Source organism: Narcine bancroftii, chromosome 8, assembly GCF_036971445.1.
Source record: "Narcine bancroftii isolate sNarBan1 chromosome 8, sNarBan1.hap1, whole genome shotgun sequence".
Taxonomy (NCBI): domain Eukaryota; kingdom Metazoa; phylum Chordata; class Chondrichthyes; order Torpediniformes; family Narcinidae; genus Narcine; species Narcine bancroftii.
In genome coordinates, this window is record NC_091476.1 from 52,196,818 (window position 1) to 52,221,733 (window position 24,916).

At 46.7% G+C, this 24,916-nt stretch overlaps 1 protein-coding gene across 3 annotated transcripts in view; it reads right to left on the reverse strand.

Moving 5' to 3' along the window:
• The window catches only part of dock11 (dedicator of cytokinesis 11), a 292,933-nt gene that overhangs the window by 6,985 nt on the left and 261,032 nt on the right, over nt 1-24,916 (reverse strand). For all 3 annotated transcript variants that reach the window (XM_069893719.1, XM_069893720.1, XM_069893721.1), the window contains 4 exons: nt 17,862-18,072; nt 9,527-9,717; nt 8,368-8,468; nt 6,554-6,692 (listed from right to left, as the gene is read on the reverse strand). In XM_069893719.1, coding sequence (XP_069749820.1) covers nt 6,554-6,692; nt 8,368-8,468; nt 9,527-9,717; nt 17,862-18,072 — 642 coding nt within the window. The remainder of the gene's footprint in view (nt 1-6,553; nt 6,693-8,367; nt 8,469-9,526; nt 9,718-17,861; nt 18,073-24,916) is intronic.

Sequence of the window (24,916 nt, forward strand, 5' to 3'; positions counted from 1 at the left end):
CGACTTTGATCGCGCAACATCCAGCCCCAACAGCAACCGTCGCAGCGTGTGCCCTGAGCATCTGCACCAGCCCTTGCTGAGAACTACAGCGACGTCACTTCCGGCTCACAGCGTGACGTCACTCCCGCAGACGCAATGACATCACTGCCACCGGCTGTGATGACGTCACTTCCCCGGCGCAGTGGACACAGCTGGGGAAGGAGGCCAGCCACGCAGCGGCTACCCACATGCCGCCGCCATCTTAGGCCAGGCAGCGCCTGACATGGAGGCCCACCGATGACGTTGAGAATGACATGGTCAACATGGTCGATGACAAGGCCACCCTACTGACGTTCCCCACGCCTCCGGGTGCCATCAGCTGCCGCACGCCGCCCCCAGCGACCGACGGCTACATGGTCAACATGGTGATGACCAAGCCACCCTACCGATGCTCCCCATGCCTCCGGAGCTTGGTTACCGCATGCTGCACCTCACGACCGATGACGATGTGGTCAACATGGGCGATGACCAGGCCACCCTATCGACGCTCCCCATCCCTATGGATAGCGACTCCAAGATGGTCCTGGCTGCCACCACGCTGACCAGGGACATTCCCCACGATCTTGGGCGCTCGATGATGGATGTGCGAGTCAATGGGCAGGTAATAAAGTGCCTGTTGGACAGTGGCAGCACCGAGAGCTTCATTCACCCAAGTGTGGCCCACTCCCTAAGGTTAAAGGTCCACCCCACCACCTGCTTGATCGCTCTCGCCACCAAGGATAAGACTGTTGGTGCTGCTCAGTCGATATAACGGTGGGAGGGGAGACTTACACAGGATTCAGGCTCCTGGTCATGCCCAAACTCTGCGCACTACTCCTCCTGGGCCTGGATTTCCAGTGGCACCTGCAGAGTGTCACCCTTGCATTTGGGGGGCCCCAACCTCCACTCACATTGCACAGCACGCCAATCTACCAGCCTCGGCCAACCTGCGGCCTCTCCACACTGCACATCACCCCACCCTCGCTCTTTCCACATGTTGCGCTGGGCTGCGAGCTGATCGCCATCAGAAGTAGGTGCTATTGCATTGCAGACAGGAGCTTCATCAAGGTGGAGGTGCGGTGACTCCTGGTGGAAGGCACTATAGAGCCCAGTAACAGCCCTTGGAGAGCCTAAGTCCTGGTGGTCAAAGGGGGAAGTAAGCCGAGGATGGTTGTGGATTATAGCCAGACCATTAATCGGTACACCCAGCTGGATGCCTACCCCCTGCCGAGGATCGCCGACATGGTCAATGAGATTGCCCGCTACCGGGTTTTCTCCACGATTGACCTGAAGTCAGTGTATCACCAAATCCCTATCCACCCGAAGGACAAGCCCTACACTGCCTTTGAGGCAGACGGGCGCCTGTACCAGTTCCGCCGGGTTCCTTTTGGTGTCACGAACGGGGTCTCTGTCTTTCAGCGGGAAATAGATCGCATAGTAGACCGGCACAAGCTGAAGGCGACGTTCCCATATTGGGATAATGTCACTATCTGCGGCCATGACCAGCAGAACCACGATGCTAACCTGGAGAGATTCCTCCAGACGGCCGTGGAGCTGAACCTCACTTACAACAAGGAGAAGTGTGTGTTCAGCACCACCCGCCTGGCCATCCTGGGGTATATCGTGGCCCAGATCCGGAAAGGATGCGCCCATTAATGGAGTTACCCCTCCCCCCCATGCTAAAGGCCCTCTGCAGGTGTCTGGGCCTGTTCTCTTATTATTCGCAGTGGGTCCCTCACTTCTCAGACAAGGTCCGCCCACTGGCACAAGCCACAACTTTTCCCCTCCCACCTGAGGCGCAGGCACCCTTCACCCACATCAGGCAAGACATCACAGACGCCTTGATGCAGCCTGTGGATGAGGACTCCCCGTTCCAGGTGGAGAGCGATGCCTCCGAGGTGGCCCTCGCTGCTACCCTCAACCAAGGGGGGGGGCGCCCCGTCGCCTTCTTCTCCAGGACCCTCCATGGCTCCTAGCTAGGGCACTCCGCCATTGAAAAGGAGGCCCAGGCATTTGTGGAAGCAGTCCGCCACTGGCGCCACTACCTGGCCGGCAGGAGATTCACGCTCCTAACGGACCAGTGGGCCGTGGCGTTCATGTTTAACACTACTCACAAGAGCAAGATCAAGAATGACAAGATCCTGCGCTGGAGAGTCGAGCTGGCAACCTATAGCTACGACATCCAGTACCGCCCCAGGAAGTTTAACGACACCCCTGATGCCCTCTCTCGCACCTGCGCGTCTATGCATGACGACAGGTTGCAGGCATTGCATGAGTCCCTCTGCCATCCAGGCATCACCTGGTTGTACCATTTTGTTGAGTCCCGAAATCTGCCATACACCATCAGGGACATCGGGGACATGACCGAGGCCTGTCGAATCTGTGCAGAGTGTAAACCCCATTTCTTCCGCTCCCTCCCCTCCCCCAGGCCCACGTTGTAAAGGCTACTCAGCCTTTCGAGCGCCTTTTCGTGGACATCAAAGGGCCCCTGCCTTCCACGAACCGAAACGTCTACTTGCTCACAGTAGTGGACGAGTACTCATGCTTCGCCATCCCTTGTCCGGACACCTCCAAGGCCACCGTCATCGGGGTTTTGGGGCAGATTTTCACCATGTTTGGCTACCCCGCCTTCATCCACACCAACCAGGGGGGGGGGTCTAGTTACGTGAGCGACGAGCTGCGCCAGTACCTGACGTCGAGGGGTATCGCGACCAGTCGCACGACAAGCTATAACCCAAGAGGCAACGGGCAAGTGGAACGCAAGAATGGGGTGGTCTGGAAGGCAGTCCTCCTGGCTCTCAGGTCAGAAGGGTGGGCCATGCCCGAGGCGCTCCATGCCATTTGGTCACTGCTGTGCACGGCTATCAACGAGACCCCTCATGAACGTATGTTTTCATTCCCCAGGAGGTCGGCGAATGGAATGTAACTCCTAGCATGGGTCATGTTCCCAGGACCAATGCTTCTGCGTAAGCATGTACGGACACACAAGGCCGAAGCCCTGGTGGAGCAGGTTTTCCTCCTTCATGCAAACCATAACTACGCTTACGTTAGGTTCGGCAGTGGCAGGGAGGACACCGTCTCAACAGGGACCTGGCACCAGCAGGAGCACCCACCACACCAAGCCACCCTCCAACCCAGGACGACACTGACCGGGCATACATCCCCGTCCCCATGCAGCTATGGGGCACGCAGGGCCACCTTGACCACCAGGGGCTCGCTTCAGCCTTAGGAGACGAACCCGCTCCCCCACCCATCCAATATGACCCGCATGTCGACCCCGGCCCCCCTGGCCACCCCTCCACGCAGCACCACACCAGCCACACACACCACTGCCGCCAGCCCCCCTACTTCCCCTCTGACCAGTGACCAGGTGCCAGTCCTACAACGGTCACAGAGACCTCGGAGGCCGCCGAATCGTCTCGACCTGTAAATATTGTATGTACATAGTGGGTGCGATTCCTTGTTACTGCCCCCACCCCCTCTGGGACAATTTTAAAGGGGGTGAATGTGGTGGTACATCCCTGGCCTACTGCAGGGGGCAACCTCTGTACCTGCAGGAGTATAAGGGGACAGGACAACACCTGGCCGGCTGCCAATCAGTCGGCCTGAATGGATCAAGCCCCACCTGGTCAGAGGTCTTTGTGGATTAAAGACTGTTGTTCAGTCTTTACCTTCTGTGTGTCTGATTCTGGCTAACAGCGCACCACGAAACAGAAGAAAGATGTCCCAACTTGTCTGATCGTCTTTCAGCATAATAAATCTCTGGATCAGATGTTTCGATGACAGTGACCCAAAACTTAGATTTTGTTTTCACTGCCTTATCACCTTTGCTGTGCTTTCCTGCCTTTTAAGTGTAGTTGATAGAGTCATCAGCCCACCCCCAGGCAGCCACTTACAGGGTCTGCACATTCAGGTGCCTTGGCAGAGTGCTGCATTCCACCGATTATCCCTCCCGGAAGGTTGGTGTCAGCGCCTCAGAGGCACTTCTGCTGCATTCAGGTGAATATCTCTTTAGCTGCAAGGGGGAGATTATGCGGCTTCACATAGGGGTGTTCAGGTCACCTGAAAGAGCAAAATTAAAGGCGGCAATCTCCTTCCTAAATCCATTCTTCACTTGTGTTGTCTCTTTCAAGGATATTTGGACTTGTATCTCATTCAGATCAGAGCTCTCAAAATCCAGCACTGTTATTTATGTACAACTGCTATTTATCAGCCCAAATCTCGTCGGATACATATTGTTATCCTTGGGGCTCCCTCAAGGAACATTGTCTTTTAAAAGGGGTTTGGGACACCTTAATATCTCAAAAGGCTCCATAAAAACATACACTTAAAAGGCAGGAAAGCACAGCAAACGTGATAAGGCAGTGAAGACAAAATCTCAGTTTTGGGTCACTGTCATCGAAACATCTGATCCAGAGATTTATTATTGCTGAAAGACGATCAGACAAGTTGGGACATCTTTCTTCTGTTTTCATTCAGAAGGTGTTCATAATTAATTCGGATTGGCAACTTAAAGTTGGAACAGTGCTTAGTTCTTATAAACTGGAGATTGAATGGAATAACGATTAACAAATGTGCATTGGCTACTTCAGGCCCTAACCTACTCTGGACAACAAGTTGAGGAAGGAGCTTCAAGTAATTCAGAATGCACACGATCGATAGAATTCTCGGTGGGATCTCTGCTGGGTTGCTACGATTCATGGCTCGCTGGTGGCTTGACTGCATTGTGCTCTGATCATAGCTCTAGAAAGAAGCAGGCTTCTGGATAACATCTGCAGTTTCAGAGAAAGCCCCCCCCCCACTCCCCCCCCCCCCCCCCCCCCCGAAGAGCACTGAGCAACTCCCTTCTGAAATCCCAGCCTATATGAATGTTGTGGGAAAGTTCCAACAGGAACTGGAATCCATTACAAGGGTTGGCTACAGCCTGAAGTATTCTAACAGATGGTTCCTCTCTTACCACCACCTCTGACACTATCTGCAATGTCCATTTTAGGAACATTCACTCAAATGTATGGGATTTGAATACCCGAGCATTCTGGTTGGCATTGCTTGGCATCCCTGTCTCTAGACTCTCTATTGATCATCTGGACCAGCAAACCAATTTCAATGACCTCTCTCCTAACCTGTGCTATCCCTTCAGTTTGAGACAACATCCAGAATGAATGTGTACAGCTCTTTTTCATCAGGGCTGGGTAGGATATCAAGATCACATTAATCTCTGTACTGCAGTTTACTGAGAAAAACTATCTTCTCAGGGCAACTGCATTCTTATATAAAAGCGACAGACCTGTCAAAACACTTCCCTTTCCAAAACATTATTTTTCTCACTTTCACTGAATCTTTGACATTTAGGGAACTGACATCTACCATCAAGATTTCTCTGACGATTCCAGCATTTTTAAATGCTGTTTGAAAACAATTTTAGGGCAGCAGGTTGAGGGCAGCAGTGCCAGCAATCTGCTGCTGTCTGTAAGCAGTTTGTACGTTCTCCCTGTATCCACATGGGTTTCCTCCATGTGCTCTGGTCTCATCTCAAGTTCCAAAGGGTTAGAAGGTTAATTGGTCACACGGGGCTCTGGAAGGGCCTGTTTCCATGGTTTCACTAAACAAATCACAAATCGAATATCATTATCAAATTCAAGTCTTGCAGATGGAGAGATTCAGATGCAAAACACGCTGTACAGCCTCACTGAGGGCATTGTTCAGTGTGAAGGTGAGTTTTGGAGGTATTAGTATGCAAAGAATTGTTTTGCATGACCATTCATAATTGTTAGTTTTAACTGCAATCCACAGAGAGGTTGGTACAAGTTGCAAGAGTAAGTGGGTCTCAAGCTATTGCTTCACTCCATGCTACCCCTATCAGTGCCAAGATAAGTCTAGACATACAGCACAATAACAGGCCCTTCTGGCCTATGAGCCCGTGCCACCCAGATGCACCCAATTAACCTACAATCCCTGTACTTTTTGAAGGGAGGGAGGAAACTGGAGCACCTGGAGGAATCCCATGCGGACAAAGGGAGAATGGACAAACCCCCTCCTGTTAGTGCTGGATTTGAACCTGGGTCACTGGCCCTGCAATAATATTGCGCTAACCAGGCCACCCCTTCTGCTCGGCAATGCCCTAAAGCAGAATTAAACCACCTTAGAACAGCAACAGAGACAATAAGGTATCTTTAAAGTGATCAGCTACTCAATAGTTGGAACTCAGAGACACATTAGCAGAGGAAAGGACACAATTATAGAATGGTTCCTGGAAGAAAGGAGGCCATTTGCCCAGATGAAACCAACCGGGACTCAGAAGAAATGAGGGAGGATGTGAGAAGGTGGGCGCTATATCCACACGCAGCCTTGGCTCAAACATGAAATGCAGAATATATATATTTGCAGAATTGGGAGAACCAGACTCTTGGTTTGATGACTGTGCAGATAGAAGATTACAAACAAAATATTAATTGTTGACATGTTCCTATCAGTTAATACAAGGCTCATAAAAGGATTTAGGTCATTTCCTTGCATTATACATTTTACCACTGACCTGTTCATGAGTGATTTCCGATAACTCCTTCACCATGTCTTTAAAGTTGCCCTTTAACCCTTCATGGTACTCCAGCTGGTCCTCCTTAATCAGCCGCTCATTCAAATCCAGGGCCAGGCTGCAGGCGGCAATAAAATCCCTGCACACAAATGAAAGCTCTCGAGTTAAGTTTCTGAGATTTTTGAGTTAGGCTTACATCCCAGCAATGAGGTGGAAAAAAGCTTTCTCAGCTCCAGTCAACCTCACACAGACAAAAAAAAGGGACCTATCCTTGGTTCAACCTGCTTCAAGTCATAGAATCACAGAAACAGGCTCTTTGGCCTAACTCATCCATCCCAACCAAGCTGTCCATCCCAGCTTTCCCCATATCCCTCTAAACCAGGGGTGGCCAACCTTTTAATTTTTAATTTAGACATACAGCACAGTAACAGGCCATTTCAGCCCACAAGTCCATAGGGGAAGAGTTGTAGCTTAATTGGGCTTCATGGACTGCTGGGCCAAAATGGTCTGTTACTGTGCTGTATGTCTAAATTTAATAATTGAAAGGGTGGCCACCCCTCCTCTAAACATTTCCCATCCATACACTTGTTGAAATGTTTTAAAGTTCTTGATTATCCCCATCTCAACTACTTCATCTGGCAGCTCATTCCACACACCCACCAACCTGTGTTTGAGTAATTTGGACCTCAGGTCCCTTTTAAATCTTTTCCTTTACCCTGAGGAAAAAACCTGACCATTCACCATATCATGTCCCTTGTGATTTTATGTACCATGATTTGCTAAATATAGAGATCACCCCTCAGCTTCCAATTTTACTGGGATAAAAGCCCCAGTCCCTCTTTACAAGGCAAGCCCTTCAGCCCCTGTAACACCCCTGTTAATTATTGCTGCCTTTAATCACCTGCTGAAGAGTTGCAGGAGGTGGGAAGAACATTCTTGGGTTATGTAAGTGGTTTGTGATTCTGAAAACCTGTGGGCGTTTCAGCCCTACGCCCTTCGCCAGGAATCTTGACAAAGGACTCGAATGGAAACGTCGATTGCCTTTTACTTCCGATGAATGCTGCACAATCTGATCAGTTTTTCCAGCACTCTTTTGTATTGCACTCAACCCTCGCACTTGCAGACAGAGCTAGCATATTTGCAATGGGCCAAGTATCCTCCTTGTGTTATTAAAAAAAAATACAGTCACTTACACATGTTCCAATGTTTTCATTATTAAAGTTCCCACCTCGATGGATCTGAATTTTATAACATGCCAAATCTGTGCTGTTTATAGTCCTGGAGTCATGACTGATTATTGCTTAATGACATGTAGTAATCTCCTTCAGCGCAGACGCTAAAGTTTGAAGATATGGGCCACCTGCACAAAATATCTGATCCCCTGTCCACAATCCACATAATACTGGGTGGAGTTCTCTCTGATAATGCTTTGTTCCCTGGGTTACTATCATTAAGTTTGCACCAGATGTATGCTTTGGAATAAACGGTCGGTCGATAAAAATCTTCAACCTGAAACATTAGCTTTCGTTCAGATAGGGGAGAGCGTAGGGGAGGAGACAGGGGAGGGGATTAAACGGGGGGTGGGGAAAGGAAAGAGGGGGAGGCAGGGGAGTGATAGAGGAAGGAAGGAGAGGAGGGAGAAGAAGGGGAGAGGAGAGAGGAAGGAGGGGACAGGGAGGGAATGGGGAAGATGACAGTAGGAAGAAAAGAGAAAGAGGAGTAGGGAAAATAGAGAAAATCCACCTTTTTGTACTGAGTGCAACACAGGACATTTATGATCCAAGTTCCCCTATCCAAAGTCTCCTTTCACTCACCGGAATATTTCCTTCAATTGCTTCACTTTCTTGGTTGCAAGCTTGATTGATTTACTGTCATCCAGGAATGCTCTCGCATAGGCTAGTGGGCCTGCATTTACCTAAGACAGGGTTACAAGCATTTATTCATGGTGTGCCTCAGGTAAAATGAATGCAATGTATCAGCTGCAAACTGCGGATCAGGCAGAAAAAAAATTGTATTTGGTGTAAGTAAGTGAAGCCTTTCCCTATTTGTGAACTTGAAATAAGACGTGAAGATCGGAAGGCGCAAAGGTTTCAGTTTTATAATCCTGCAGTCTTTGTCCTCTGGGGTGAGCACCAGAGCCAGCAGCACTTCTTGGGCAGCAGGGTTGGAGTAGCGGTTAGCACAGCACCAGAGATCGGGACCAGGATTTGAATCCCAACACTGTCTGTAAGGAGTTTGTAAGTTCTCCCTATGTCTGCGTTTTTTCCCTGGGGGGAGGGGGCTCTGGTTTCCTCCCACCTTTTGAAATGTATATGGGTGTAGGTTAATTGGGTGTAAATTGGGCGGCACAGGCTTGTAGGGTGATAGGCTTTAATACACACAAGACTTTGGCTGGCCCGGATCCAGGTATAGGAATGCTGGAAAGGGGGAGGTCGCTTGACCTTCATAGAAACATAGAAGATAGGAGCAGGAGTAGGTCATTCGACCCTTCGAGCCTGCTCCGCCATTCAACGAGATCATGGCTGATCTTAAAGTTCAGTACCCCGTCCTCGCCTTCTTTCCATAACCTTTAATACCCTTATACTGAAGAAATAGATCTAATTCCCTCTTAAATATATTTAATGAACCTGCCTCTACTGCCCTCTGCGGCAATGAATTCCACAGATTCACCACCCTCTGGGTAAAGAAATTCCTCCTCATCTCGGTCCTAAATGGCCAGGACCAAAGGGGAGGAGTCACAGGAGATGAGTCATCAGTAGGCGGGCCAGCCCTACATGTACAGTAGCTGGTAGGGACTCTATACAGTGGGAGGTAAACATATCAGTACAGTGGTTCAAAATGGAAGTCTAAATTTAAAACATTTAAAAAAAAAATCACCAGTCAGTCGCTTGCTACCTTCTGAAGTGAGTGCATATTTACTTAATCAGATTCAGCCATGAATTATTAAAACAAGACACGTGGGCTTGTACTCACTTGTACAGAGACACAGCCTTGGAGTTTAAGTTGAAGTTGGATCATGTCCAGTCCGTCTGAATTGCATAGCTTTTGGAGTTCAGATGTCCTTTCCTTCATTTCGTCGATAGCCACGTCAATAGGCTTCAGTTCAATCTGCTGTTCGTGCACGACTGTAATCCGCTTCTTCAGATATGGGAAGGAGTGAGTCGCTGTTGGCAAATGCGACAAAGTTGCACGTTACTCCCGCTGGAGACACTTTCAAGCAGACTCAGAAGTGAAGCAGCTGAAGAAGTATGTGGAACTAATCACTTCCTCGAGTTGGGATGAGAAAGGCTGAGCCACAGTGCTTTTCAGCAGGGAATCAAATCCTTCAGTCCACAATGGCCATGCCAACCAAGTAGCAATTACCTGAACAAGCACATTTTGTGGACCATCATAGAAATGGACCGGTGGTTGATTCCTACAGCTCACTGCTTCACACGTGGAATTTAAATTGGATATTCACCCACAAACTATTTGCAAATGTGAAAATAATATCACTGTGAATGCCCCTTCACTTTTGGATCTGGGCTAGAAATGGGTGGATCAGTTACACCAACATTCGATACAGTTTATGTTTACCTGCCAGGATGTAGAAATTAGAATAGATTTTACTCTCCTGTGGTTCAAGGGCTACAATGGCCATGTCACTCAGATGTGAACTTGTTAGCTAGTTCCAATCCTACGGCGGTAGCCCCAATCAGTAAACAAATCCTGAAAGAAAATCATTGCTTAAAAGGTGACTACAAATCTGTCGACCTGCTGAGTCTTTTCAGTTTTGTATCAGACTTCCAGCCTGCAGTACCTTGTATGATTTTCAGATTGATTAAAGAATTTGTAATTCACACAATCTCAGACAGATTCATCATAGGAACTTCATAACAATGGCAATGCAGTTGATTTTTTTTCCTCCAAAAATATGTTTTCAAGATCATCGCTAGGAAGATTACTGTAGCACTATTGAACCTCATACTTCATTTGTAAAGTCCCTTTTACAACATCAAAAGATTGCTTGAAAGTCAACAATGCTATTTGAGTGCAGTTATTATTGTCAGGTAGGAAACACAACAATCAAACTTGAATATGCATGAGAAAATACAGATAAGTAAAAGAAATGAGAAGCTTAACAAAGATGGGGAAGAGGATTACTAAGGAAACATATTGCCTAGGCATCGAAGGGTAAGGGTTAATACAGGTGGATCCCATTGGTTGCCATGGACATGGTAGGCAAATGGTCTTTTTCCATGCTGTATGAGTGTGAAAGAGTGAGGGCCAATCAGAGACAAAAAGATCGGCCTTCTTATGTGGTACAAGGCAAAGTCAATTCTTAGTTCTGATGTTCAAAGAGTGGGAGCTGATGGAGATACTGACAACAAGTAGAGAATATGTGAAGTGTAGCAAACATTTATTGTAGCATGACTTTGTGGTTGGGAATACAGGTGCTCCTCAACTTACGATGGGGTTGTGTTCTGACAACCCCATCGTAAGTCGAAAAATCAGTCCCCACACTGATCCCACTGCCCCGCTTTCTCCCGACAGCACTGAATCAGTCCCCACACTGATCCCACTGCCCTGCTCTCCCCTCACAGTGCTGTATCAGTCCCCATACTGATCCCACTTCCCTGCTCTCCCCTCACAGCGCTGTATCAGTCCCCACACTGATCCCACTGCCCTGCTCTCCCCTCACAGTGCTACATCAGTCCCCACACTGATCCCATTGACCCACTCTCCCCACAGCCAACATTCGATGCAGTTTATGTTTACCTGCCAGGATGTAGAAATTAGAATGGATTTTACTCTCCTGTGCTTCAAGGGAGACAATGGCCACGTCACTAAGATGTGAACTTGTTAGCTAGTTCCAATCCTACTGCGGTAGCCCCAATCAGTAAACAAATCCCTACACTGATCCCCCTGCCCCACTCTCTCCCCACAGCACTGTATTAGTCCCTAAAACTTTCTCACTGAACTAAAAGAAGTGACTGACCAAGGAGGCAACAAATAATTCACCCTCGAGGAATTATCAATGTTTATTGAAAATAATCAATGATGCTTGCCCTCACTTTAACATATCACATGAAAGTAAATAATGACAGTAACATGATTGTCCCATCATAACTTAGAAAAATTGTGTCGAACCACCATAAGTAAGGGAGCACCTGTAGTCAGCGTTACTTTGTATGTTGGAAATTATGTCTTACAAATCTGATGGAGTTTATATTTTAAAGAGTTAACCAAGAAGGGCAGGGTGGTAGATACTGTCTACATGAAGGCCTCTGACAAGGTCCTGCAAAGTGGGCTGGTCAGGAAGGATAAATCACATGGGATTCAAGGTGAGCTCAACAATTGGATATAGAATTGGCCTGGTGGTGCAAGAAAGAGTCTGGGACTGGGGCCAGTTGTCACTCAGATTGGAGGCCTGTGGTGTGTTGCAGGGATCAGTGCTGGTTCCACTGTTGTTTTCCATACATTGGATTAAAATGTAGTCAGCATGGTTAGTAAGCTTGTGGATGACACCAAAATTGGTGGAGAAGTGGACAGTGAAGCAGGTTACAGCATCTAGATGAAGTGGGAAAGTGAGCCAAGGAATGGTAGATGGAATTTTACTCTGAGGTATTGCATTTTATTAGCTTAAACTAGGGTAGAACTTGTGTGGTGAATGGTAGGGCCCCAGGGAGAGTTGGAGAACAGGTATGTAGTTCCATGAAAGTGGTGAAATGGGTGGACGGAGTGGTGAGGCAACATTTGGCATTCCTGCCTTCATTGGTCAGGTATTGATTACAGGGCCAGGGATATCACGTTAGAACTGTATAAGAAGTTAGTGAGACCGCACATGGACAACTGTGTGCAGTTATTTTCACCCAGTGAAAAGAAAGCTATCGTTTAGCTGGAAAGGTGTAGGGAAGATTCAAGAGAACATCCTTGGGGCTGGCAGAGTTAAATTATAAGGAGAACCTGGATAGGCTTGGAAATATAAGAGGTTGATGGGGAAATATAAAGATATATAAAAAATCATGAGGGGCACAGACAAGTTGTCTTTTTCCAAGGGTAGGGGAACCTAAACTAGGGAGTATAGAGTTAAGGGGAGAAAGAAGGATTTAAAACAGACCTGAGAGGGACCTCCATCACAGAGATGGAGGTGAACAGGCTTTTCAGTCCAACATTGGTGCTGAAGAGATTATCAGAAAAAAATCTGCAGGACATAAATTTTATGACTACAGAGATGAATCAAGGACAACACTGATTTATTGAGGGAAGGATTATGGTACCTCTGAACATTGTACTTATGTATATGACAATAAACTCTCATCTTATCCTGGCAACCAACCTATGCATTATTTAATGAAGCCACAAGGGATATAAAAAAGGGTTGATAAAAGTTAATGCTTCTGCTCTGTTTAATTGCACTTTTCTCAACTCTTTGCACTTGGTTGCAGTAACACCATAACATGGACCTTCTAACTTACAGTATCACTACATTCGGAACTTTTGTTTCATTATTTTGTGGCGGCCCAGTGTCGCGGCGATCCGGGAGGTGAGCGCAACCAAAAGCCAGCAACCTGGACAGCGGCACTGGCCCCAACAAGCGAACTGGTAGGCGAACGGCTTAAAGGCCAGTGAACCTCAAAAAAGCACTGGCCTTGCTGTGTAGCCAACAGATGGGGACAGCGCATGGCAAAGAAGGGCATTGTTATGCAGGAAAGTACCCATGAGCGCAGAAACCCACTTTTGTGATGCATGTTGTGATGTCAGCCAAGGGGGGCCATGGCAGGAACAGTGCAAGTGTGAAAGTCGGGCCTGATCCCTAATAAAACTCAGAGTTTAGCCTGACTACACTACTTGTGTGTGTGTGTCTTGAAGCTACAATTTATACACTTATCCATGTGTGATATGTTCCAAAACCCCCATTGGATACCTGAAACAATGGATAGAACTGAAGCCTGAATATACTGCAACTGATAACTAATCTGATAACCCAGATGGCTATAATGTGATTAACGGGCGGGTGGCACATACAGTGTAGATATGCTGGACAAAGGGATGATTCACGTCCCAGCCGGGATGGTGTAAGATTTCACTTTGCTACTCAGAACGATGCACAATTTAAAACTTATGAATTGTTTATTTCTTGAATTTAATATTTAATATTTTCAGACTGCAGGTAACTGAAACTTTGGAAAAGGGGGAGACCACTGTATTTACAACTGAGTAGAAGCCGATTCCAGCCATTGAAACCTGAACTGCCCCATTACACCCAATTAATCTACCCACCCCATATGTATTTGGAGGGTGGGAGGAAACCAAAGCAGGTCATAAATAGGGAGATCGCACAGTCTCCTTACAGAGAATGTCGGATTTGATGCCGAGTCATTGGCACTGTTATAATGTTGTCCTGCCTGCTGTCATCCGACCTGCTGTGTTGAAGTATGTGTTTATTTTCCTGGCTAGCACATAAACATAATTATTTCACTTTATCTTAGTACACAGGACAATAAACAACTCTATTGTGAATTTGACTGCATAGACTTTGTTAAAATGCCTGGCCAATGGATAAGAAAGCTCAAAGCTGATGGCAAATTTGATCCAAAGTTGTTCCCAAAATCCAAGGGTAACGCTGAACAGAAGTTTTAATGGTATTATTTTGTAGATGAAATATGAGCATTTTCTGACAACATCAATTTTAATTGCTCAAATTTAAATCATCTGTAAACAGAGGAATTGGCTTGAGATTCAACTTTTGGATGGGTTTGGCTTCACTTATGGGCCAGACTGGATGAAGATGCTAAATTCCTTCAGTGGAAGTTTGTTTGTGAACTGTATGTTTTTAATCAAAAGCAACCACTAATAGTTTCATGGTTATTGTTATTGAATTTGATTTCAGTGTTATTTAATTACTGGAGCTTAAGGCCCCCCCCCCCCCACACCGTATCGTGGTGTTCAAATCTGTCCCAGGGACAATAACTTAATACAATGAATAAAATTATTTGTGATTCCAGCTGCAATGAGCTGAAAAGCGGAGTGAAATATGGAAATCTGCAGACACTGTGATTGTAGTAAAACACACAGAAATACTAGTGTCCATAGGAGGGAAAGATATATTACCAACGTTTCGCGCCTGAACCAGAGAAGTAGATATTAATGCAATCTGGTTGGAGGGTTCCCGGTCGGAAAGTGCAGATGGTCTCAGTCTGACAGTGCATGAGAGTCAGACACATCAGCAAGGGAATGGGATGGGGAATTGAAATGAGTGACCACTGGGAGATCCACGCTATTGCATCAGACAGAGCCAAGGTACTCAACGAAACCATCTCCCAGACTGCGTCCTGTCTTTCTGATGTAGAGGAGACCACAACAGGAGCACCGGATGCAGCAGATGATCCCTGCAGATTCACAAGTGAATTGTTACTTCACTTGAAAGGACTGTTTGGGGCCCTGAATGGTGCTGAGGGAGGAGGTGTGGGCGTAAGTGGAGTCTCTCCTGCGGTCACAGGGGTAGGTTCCAAGGGAATGATTAGTGGAGAGGGAGGAGTGCACAAGGTAGCCACAGTGGGAGTTGTCCTTGCAGAAGGAGGAGAGGGCAATATGTGTCTGTTGGTGGGATTAAATAGTAGGTGGTGGAAATGGTAGAGGAGGATGTGTTGGAGACAGAAGCTGGTGCAGTGGTAGATGGGGATTCCGATCCCTGTTGCTCATGGGGGTGGAAGGGGCCAGGGCAGATGTGCAGGGAATGGAATGGAGGATATGCAGTTGAGGGCCAAGTTGATGGTAGAGGGAAAGCCGAGTTGTTTGAAGAAGATTATCACATGATCTGGCATGGAAGACCTCATCCTGGGAACAGATGCTACGGAGATGGAGGATTTGAAAGTAAGGAATGGTATCCTTACTGGGGTCAGGGTCTGTGGGAGTTGGCGGTTTGTAGAACATGTCTGTTGAGAGTTTGTCTACTGAAATGGAGACAGAGATCAAGAAAAGGGCTAGAGATGAATCAAGTGAATTTGAGATCAGGGTGGAAGTTGGCAGCAAAATGGATAAAGTTTGCAAGCTCATTATGGGTACATGAGGCAACACCAAAGTAGTCATCGATGTAGTGGAGGAAGAGTTAGGGGCCTTGCCTGTGTAGGCTTCTTGCATGGAATGCTCCATGTAGCCCACTAAAAAGCAGGCATAGCTGGGGCCTAGGCAGGTACCCATGGATACCCCTTTGACTTGGAGCAAGTGTGATGAATCAAAGGAGAAATTATTAAGAACGTGTTTTTCCAGATGGAGGAAGGCGATGGTGGTGGAGGGGACTGGATGGGTCTATCTTCGAGACAGAAATGAAGGGCTTTGATCCCTTCGGTATGGGGTATGGAGGTGTATAAGGATTGGATGCCCATGGTAAACACGAGGCAGGGAACTAGATGTTGATGGAGGGCGTGCCAAGTATCCCAGATGCAGTTGGGATGGACTGGACCAAAATGGAGCCGAGGTAAGCAGATACCAGTTCGATGGGGAAGGAGAACGTGGAAATGATGGGTCTGCCAGAACAATTGGGTTTGTGGATTTGGGTAGGAGGTAGAAATGGATAGTACGGGGTTGGGAATTAGTGAGGTTGGAGGCCTTGCTCGGGAGATGACCGGAAATGAGGAGTTCGGAGATAGTGTGCGACACAGAGGTTTGATGAGCTTTGGTGGGGTCCTGTTGGAGGGATAAACCAGAGATGTCTGAGAGTTGTCATCTGTCTTTGGCCAGATGGAGATCAGTGTGCCAGACCATAACACCACCGTCCTTGTCTGCAGGTTTAAATTTAGACATACAGCACAGTAACAGGCCATTTCGGCCCACCAACCTGCTGCCCAATTAATCTACAACACCCAGAGGAAACCCACACAGACACAGGGAGAACGCACAAACTCCTACAGACAGCGCTGGATTTGTACCTCAGCACTAACTGCTAACTGCTGACCAGGCTTAAGCCAGCTTAGCTCCTGAGATCAGACAGGATCAGGCATTTTCAGGCTTAGTATGGCTGTAGGCCTTTTAATGGTAATGTTGGGTTTAGTGTGGAGAGAGTGGGAGGGTCGGGAGTTTTGAGAGAGTAAGATTGGAAAGAGTGAAGCAACAGAAAAACAGACAGTTGAGAGCTGCATAAGGTAACAATGGATTCAGTTGGTCAGCATACGATTAGCTCAATGAAATCTATCCACAGAAGCATGAGGTAGATGCAAAACAAGGCAAAGGGATGCAGAATAAGTGGTGGGCAATGAAGATGTGAAAAACACAGGGATCTTGGAGTGAGTACACAAAATTACTGGAGAAATTCAGCAAGTTTACAAAAGCATGACAAAAGGCTCAACACAAAAATTTAGCTTCTATTGGAGGCTGCAGGACCTGCTGACTTTCTCCAGCATTTTAGTATATTTTCTACAATCGCAGCATCTACAGACTTGCTTGCTTCACTCCACAATATTGTATACAGATCCCTGAAGGTGTAGAAAGAGAGTCAGAGCAGCTTCAGATATGTTGTATTCAGTATAGACCACAACGAAAGGAGCTAGAGCTGCCAATGTGGAACGTGAGACCGTTTATCTTGCTCGTGGGGCTAGAAGTTATTCCCAGAGTCTGATGGCACTCTTGTGAAATAGTCGAGGTAAACACAAGAGTGCACACCAAAAAATAAACAACAATGCAGCTGAGATGATAATACATCAAGAGATATTTGATAGCACAGGGAAGGTTCATGAGGCTGCTTCCAGGATTGGAGATTATGATTTTGAGGAGACAGATGCAACAGAAGAGATTTAACTGGGGTTCAAAATAATAGTCCTATTGTAGAGAAATCTAAAACTAGGGTGCATAGGTTTATAGGGAAAGCAAAAAATATTTGAAGGGGACCTGAGGGGCAACATTGTCCACATGGTGGGGGTGGTGGGTGGGTGGAACGAGATGCCGGAGGAGGGTGCTGTTACATCTTCTGAAAGATATATGGAAAGATGCACAGAAAGGAATGTTTTAGTGGAATATGGGCCAAGCACAAGCAAATCTGATGAGCTCAGGTGTGGCATGGATGAATGGGGTCGAAGGGCTTGTTTCTGCACTGTTTCATCAAGGCATTGCTGTCTAATAGCACTGTCCTAGAATTCCAGGATGGATTTGGTGCTCAAAATACTAGAGTGCTTAATATTAACGGTAACGCTAGTGATCACCATTAATGGTCTGGATGGAGTTGCTAGTGGGGCAACAGTTGGTGGCATTATACCGTTTTCAAGTACATATCATTCACGTAGTTTGGTCTCCCCCTTACTGTGTCTCATGCTCTAGTCCAACTCAGTCTTACTTGTCAGCACGGTCCTCCGCTTGCACTGCTCCTCGACGCCTCCCTGCTTCTTCCCAGATAATGTGTAGGGTGTTTCAAAGACGAACCGTGCAATGTTGTGGTTTCTCTCAAAGTGTGTCTTCCTCTCTGGCAGCTCTTTCTCATCAAAATACGGTTCCACGAAAGTCACCTGAATGTATGCAAATTTCTGGTCCAGGGATTTTGCATTCACCTACAAAAAAAACATAAAAGAGAAATCTGTAGCAGGATTGTTATAAACTGAGTTGAACAAAATAGAGTCACATGGACACACTGCATGAAAATAAGCCCTCTGGCACAACTCATACATGCCAACCAAGCTGTTTGAGCCAATTTCAATGACCTTATCCATGTACCTGTGTTTTAAAATATTGCAATTTCCTCTTCTCCACCACTTCCCTAGGTAGCCCTTCTATATATCCACCGCCCTCAATGCAAAGAAAGTTCACCTCAGTTCCCTTTTAAATCGTTCTGCTCTCACTTTAAATCCATGCCCTCCAGTTTTAGATTTCCCTTTTCTGAAGAAATAATAATGACTATTTGCTTTACCTGTGCCCCTTGTGATTTATAAACCTCCATAATGTCCCCACAGCCTCCTATGCTCCTGGGAAAACAGTCCCAGCCTGTCCAACCTTCCCTTATCATTCAACCCCTCCAATTGCAGTAACAATCTTGTGATTTTTTTTTCTGTCCCCTTTCTAGCTTAATAACTATAGCTGTGTCACTGAAATGGTGCACAACATTCCAAGCTTGGTCCGACCAACAATCTTGTACAGTTGTAGCATGATGTCTCTGCTCCAATACTCAGTCCTTTGACCAATGAAGTCAATTGTGCAAAATGTCTTCTTCGCCATGTCTATCAGCATTGCTACATTCACAGAACTAATAACCCAAGTCTCTCTGATCTACTACAATCTCCAAGGCCCTGAAATTCACTGCGCAAGTATAGTCCTGGTTTCGCGACCACAGGGCAACACCTCACACTTGCCTGATATTCCTCGTTTCAATTTTCCCAGCACATTAGATCCTGTTATAATCTCAGATAACCTTCTTCACTGATCATATCACTAATTTTAATGTAATTGGTATAAACTCCCATGTTTCTGACCTTGCTCAGTATAGAGAGGTGCTGGAGAAACTCAGCAGGTCAGGCAGCACTCAGGGGAAGTAAAAAGCATTCAATGTTTCGGGCCTGAGCCCTTCCTCGGGGACTTCATCTTTTGGCTGTGTTTCTTTGCCCATGGATGCTGCAAGACCCGTTGTGTTTCTCCAGCCCTTTGGTAGACTGCAATGGACCCCCATCAGCTGATGGACCCCCAACATCTGCAGATTTTCTTGTTAACTTCACTTTTCCTGACCCTGCTGCTTCTGCACATTCAACTCAGAGCTGTAATCTTCTCCAGCTCAATAACCTTCTCAAGACACTTGTAGAGAAAGATGTGTACCAATTATATTTAATCCGTACATTGTGAATAAAGTATCAAATGAAACTCTACCATTTGCAGCAAAACCTTCCGCTCACAAGCTCCAAGGTTGTTCACTGTTCTCTCTGCCCTTTGTCTAATTCTGCTCAGAACACACCCACATACCTCTAATTTATGGATGGTGATTTGAGATCAGTACCTGTGAGTTTCCAGTTACCCAGCAGTCTGTTATGTGAGGGTCATCGAACTTGCAACTGATCCTGTTTGATGTGATTCGACCCCAAAGGAACCAGAGAAATGTCAGATAAGGACAATCTGCTGGAGGAACTCAGTGGGTCAGGAGGAAGAAGGAACTGGTGACTTTTCGGGTTGAAGATTATTGCGGAGAGGTACGCAGCATGTGGAAGGGGGAGAGAGCGAGATTGGGGCCAGCAGCCAATGGTGAACCAGGGAGAGATGACGGACAGATGGAGCTGTTCGGGGGGGGGGGGGGGGGGGGAGGGAGGGAGGAGAGTGAAATTGGAAGAGCCAGCTGGTTGATAGGTGTGAGAAAAAGGAGGAAAAAGAAATAAAAGGTAGATGTGGCAAGATGGGCTCAGGAGCACGAAGGTGAAGACAACGAGTGGACATCCTCAGTTCACCCCTCCCCTAATGACCCCCACCTCACGCCCCATCTTTTTCTGGCTGTCTCCCCTTCCTCACGTCTTGATGAAGAGTTTGGACCCGAAACATTCGTTGATAATTCCTTTCCTCTCCCACAGATGCTGCTCGCCCTGCTGAGTTCTGCCCGTGTTCCAGCATCTGCAGCCTCTTGTGTCTCCAGTACAGGCTTCTTCCTTCTATGTACTAGATGCTGTGTAATGTGTGCCCCACGAGTGTTCACAATAAAGGGAAATAAAAGCAAGGGTGTATAAAAATGGCAAAGCCCACTCACTTATTGAAAACAAGAATCTTTGTGCCATAAATGGTAATTTCCCCCAATCTACATTGCAAGTGCTAACTGTGACTAATGCACCACACGAGGGGTGCGACAGACAAAGCAACCACTTAAACCTCAAATCAGCGTTGAGTGTTCTTCAAGCTTAGTGGCTGCACTGATACAGGGATTGTATTAACCAACATGTATTCAGCAAAGGATCCAGAGAAGTGATAATATGATCTGCTCTTTTGACTGGCAAGTTGTCAGATTTAATACAGGAAGAGCAGCCCTTCCCTTCTTTCGATCATGCCCAAGGGACCTGAGCAGGTGGCAAGAGCTCTGGCCAACATTGCAGGCATAAGAGAGTCTCTGACTGTTAAGTATTGGAGCCTCAACCTCTTCCCACTTGAACACAACATCCAAGCACAAGCAGTGGGAATGAGCCTTGGATAATTATAGCTACTGACATCCCCATTATAACTAAGGCTGAACCTAACGAGATTGACAACACTAAGGCTTGGTTACACCAGAAGATAACAGGAACTGGCCCCTCAAGCCTGCTGCACCCTTCAATAGGATCATGGCTGATCTGTGCTGGCCTCAACTCCTCTCGAATGTCAACATTCCCAACTGTGATTCCAATTTTAACTGAGAAGCATTAGTCTCAAAAACAGACCTCTCCCATCCATACATTTATCCAATTTATTCTTAAAACTTAAGATTGAGCCCGCATTTACCACCTCAGATGGCAGCTCATTCCACACTCCTACCACTCTCTGAGTGAAGAAGTTCCCCCTAAACCTTTATCCTTAGTTAGGTGAGTGAGGACTTGAACCCCTGCAGCACAACTGGGTTTCCATGGAAGTAGACTGGTTACGAGATGATCATTGCAAGTGGATGATTATTAGTAGAGCTATGTGGCAATCAGAGATTTAGTCCTCAGGAGAACAAAAACCAGCAAGTGTATTTTCTAAATCACCCTCTTTGACATGACCAATAAACCAAAGATACGGCCTTTTCATACACTATTTTAAATTATTTTTGTTCAATGGTTTGTATTTGGCATTGTGATGTTGCCACAGAACAAAGAATTGTGTGACTTGCTCATGACAAAAAAATTCTGATTCTGATGTTGCTTCCAAGTAGATGTTGAGGTTTTAGCAAAATGTTGGTCATGACAAATCTTTCTGGCATTAGTCAATGAATCTGATTTTCAAAATATGTCAAACTCTATTCTAAACGAGCAGAATTTCTAAAACCATGAACTGATAATCACAAAGAACAAAGATAGGAAAAGAGGAACTAAAAGTGTGGAATATGACAATGTTTCAGATAGATCCTTAGAGTTTTGCCTCTTGAAAGAAACAGTGGCGTTGAGTAGCATCATCACAGGCATTCATGCTATTCTTCATTCCATCAGCGGTATCTGTCAGTGCATCTTCCCCTGGCAGAACGTCTTTCACTGAATGCAATCAGCACAAGATTTTTCAGTGTTAGAGGGAAGAGAGTGACATAGGATTAGTGCAGGAAAGTAGCATTGAGTTGATAATAATAGTGAAACAGGATGAGGGGACATACAGAGAGACATTTTCATAGGAATGGCTTAAATTATAAGGAGAGGCTTGGAATTTCATCCCTGGAGTTTAGGAGGCTATAGAGCAGGGGTGTCAAACTCAAATTCACGGAGGGCCAAAATTAAAAACTTGGATAAGTCGAGGGCCGAACTAAATATTTATTGAAAATTTTCAACAACATCTGCATGTTTTCTCTTCTTTCAACATATGTAATGTTAAACTTTTTCTTATTAAAATAAATGTTTAATAATAGTTTTGGATAAACCAGAAGCATTAACAAATGAGAAATAAAATATTCAATAAATAATATTTCTCTATAGAGGATTTGTCAAATGTTGCTAGTGTGCTGTCGAATAGTAAAATCTGAGGGCTACTGAGAATGTGGGAGAATGAGGTAGAGTCAAAGGGCCGAAAGGCCTGTTTCTGATCTGTAATGTTCTACGGACCCTGCTCTTCTTTCTGTGCCGGTGTCCCAGGACCTTTCCAGGGCAGTCTCCGCACTCAGGACCGCGCTGGGATCCCGGTCAGCGGTGGAGGAGCAGGTGAGCGCGGCTAATCCCGATCCAGCCCACGCCACTCCCGAGATTGGCGGGAGTGGCGTGGGCTGGATCGGGATTAGCCACGCTCACCTACCTGCCCGACCAGCCTCGCTCTCCACGTGTACTCCGGGCACCCGCCGCTGGTCCGGTGGGAAGGCGCAGGGCAGCTGGCGGCCGGCGCCCCCATCACCCGGCGGGGAGCCCCAATCTTCCCTCTGGCATCCTGACTCCATCTGCAGCTCCAAGAAACGCTGTGCCATTGGGGTTCCGGGCACTGGGAAGCGGCCTTGGCTTCCCCTGACACCGGCCAGGCCGCGCTGCGGTGGGGGGGGGGGGTGGGCGGGGGGACACGACAGCGTGTTTATAAAACCACCCACCACTTCTTTTCAAGGACCAGGATTTTTCTCTCTCTCTCTCACCCTGGGACACAGCAGTTACTGTGCATGCGCTATAATGGCGCGGCGGCCAGCGGGCCACCTCTAATACATTTTTGATATGATCTTGCGGGCTAAATATAATTATATCGCGGGCCAAATTTGGCCCGCGGGCCAGAGTTTGACATGTGTGCTATAGAGGTTCTTAAAAACATGAGGGGCATGGATAAGGTAAATAGTCATAGGTTGCCTCCTCCCTCCAATGATCTATTGCTATGGTTTTCAAACTTTTTATTTCCACTTTATGTAATCCCTATGCCATCGGTGCTCTGTGATTCGTAAGGGATTATTTAAGGTGATACGTGCGTGGGTGGGGGGGGGGGGGGGGAGGCCGAGAACCACTGCTCTTGACCCAACTGTTACTGAAATATTTTGCTTGAGAAAAATTGTCATTGGCCCATTTCCTTTGGAGTTATGAAGCCATGCACATAACGAGTCAATTAGGTACGATTAAAACAGTCGTTTTCAAACTTTTTCTGTCCACCCACGTCCCACTTTAAGTAATCTCTTATTAATCACAGAGCACTCTTAGCATAGGGATTCTTAAGAAAACATTTGAAAACCACTGATCTGTTTCATCATTTAGATTATCCAACTATTTTCTCACAGCCTGCATTGCAGATGCATACACTCACTGTTAGTGGGATACTCTGACAGTTGAGCCAACGGCTCAGAGCACCAATGCTGCCTTTCAAAGGACATGTTTAAAACTAAAAGCTCTGCAAAAACAGCGCACAATAAGCCATTTGTGTCAAATCAATCAATTCTTTACCTAACCATATAAAAATTAGCAGGGCAACAGTTCTGACAAAGGGTCTTGGACCTGAAATGTTTAAATGATTTCTCTTTCCCCAGATAATAATAAAAACACAGCAGGTTAGGCATTATGATCAATTAGCTTTACATCAACACATATATCCCAGCTTTACATTAACACATCCCAGACACAAATACCACAAAAAAATCTGAACGATTTTGGTTAAATTCTTGAAATGTGGCTCTTGCAATTCAAATGGTGCTGCCTCATGTATCCATGATGAACTCATTGAGTTCATCCGCTTTGCTGCCAACTTCCACTACAACTTCAAATTCACTTGGTCCATCTCCCTTTCCTTGATCTCTCTGTCTCCACCTTGGGAGACAATCTCTTGACAGACATCTTCTACAAACCACCAACTCTCACGGCTACCTCGACAACACCTCTTCAAAACCCTGTCCCCTGTAAGGATTCTATTCCATTCACTCAATTCCTCCACCTCTGTCACATCTGCCCCCAGGACGAGGACTTTCATCAGAGAGGTCCTCCTTTTGTAAACAATGTGGCTTTCCCTCTACCACTATCAACTTGGCGCTCATCCGCATATCCTCCATTACCTGCACATCAGTGACCAGCTACATTTAGTAAGTGTACTGATGATGTCATTGTGCTCTAATCAGAAGCCATGGACGACTGCGGAGGTCATGTGTGCTGCTCAGGAACCATGATGCTGCTTTCAGAGCAGATGACAAGGTGGTCCTAACTATTGCAAAAGTCAAGCTATCTAAGGTCATCAGGGGAAGAAAGCCTGCACATGCCCAGTGCATTCAGTCACTTCCTGGACAGCAAGGACACGCGTCGCATGTGGAAGGGCATCCGAGACATCACCATCCACAAGACTACACCATCTACCTGGGCTGGTGATGCCTCCCTCCCAGATTCACTGAACAATTTCTACACGTGCTTTGAGGTGAAAGACGACGTTGTAGTGAAGAAGACCACCTCTCCTCCTAATGACCAGGTGTTGTGCCTTGCAGTGGTCGACGTGAAGGGACAGCTAGGCAAGGTGAACCTGCTGAGAGCTGCTGAACCGAATGACATTCCTGGCAGAGAACTCGGGATGTGCAGCTCAGCTAGCAGATGTTAACATCTCCCTGAGAAGCGCCATGGTCCCAACGTACTTCAAAGCCGCCACCATTGTCCCTGTGCCAAAGAAATCATCCGTGTCCTGCCCCGTCGCACTCATATCCATCATCATGAAGTACTTCGAGAGCCTCGTCATGGGGCACATCAAGCTCCTGCTGCCCCTTTCATTAGACCCCCTGAAGTTTGCATACAGATCCAACCACTGTACAGACGATGCCATTGCCACCGCCCTCCACCTAGCCCT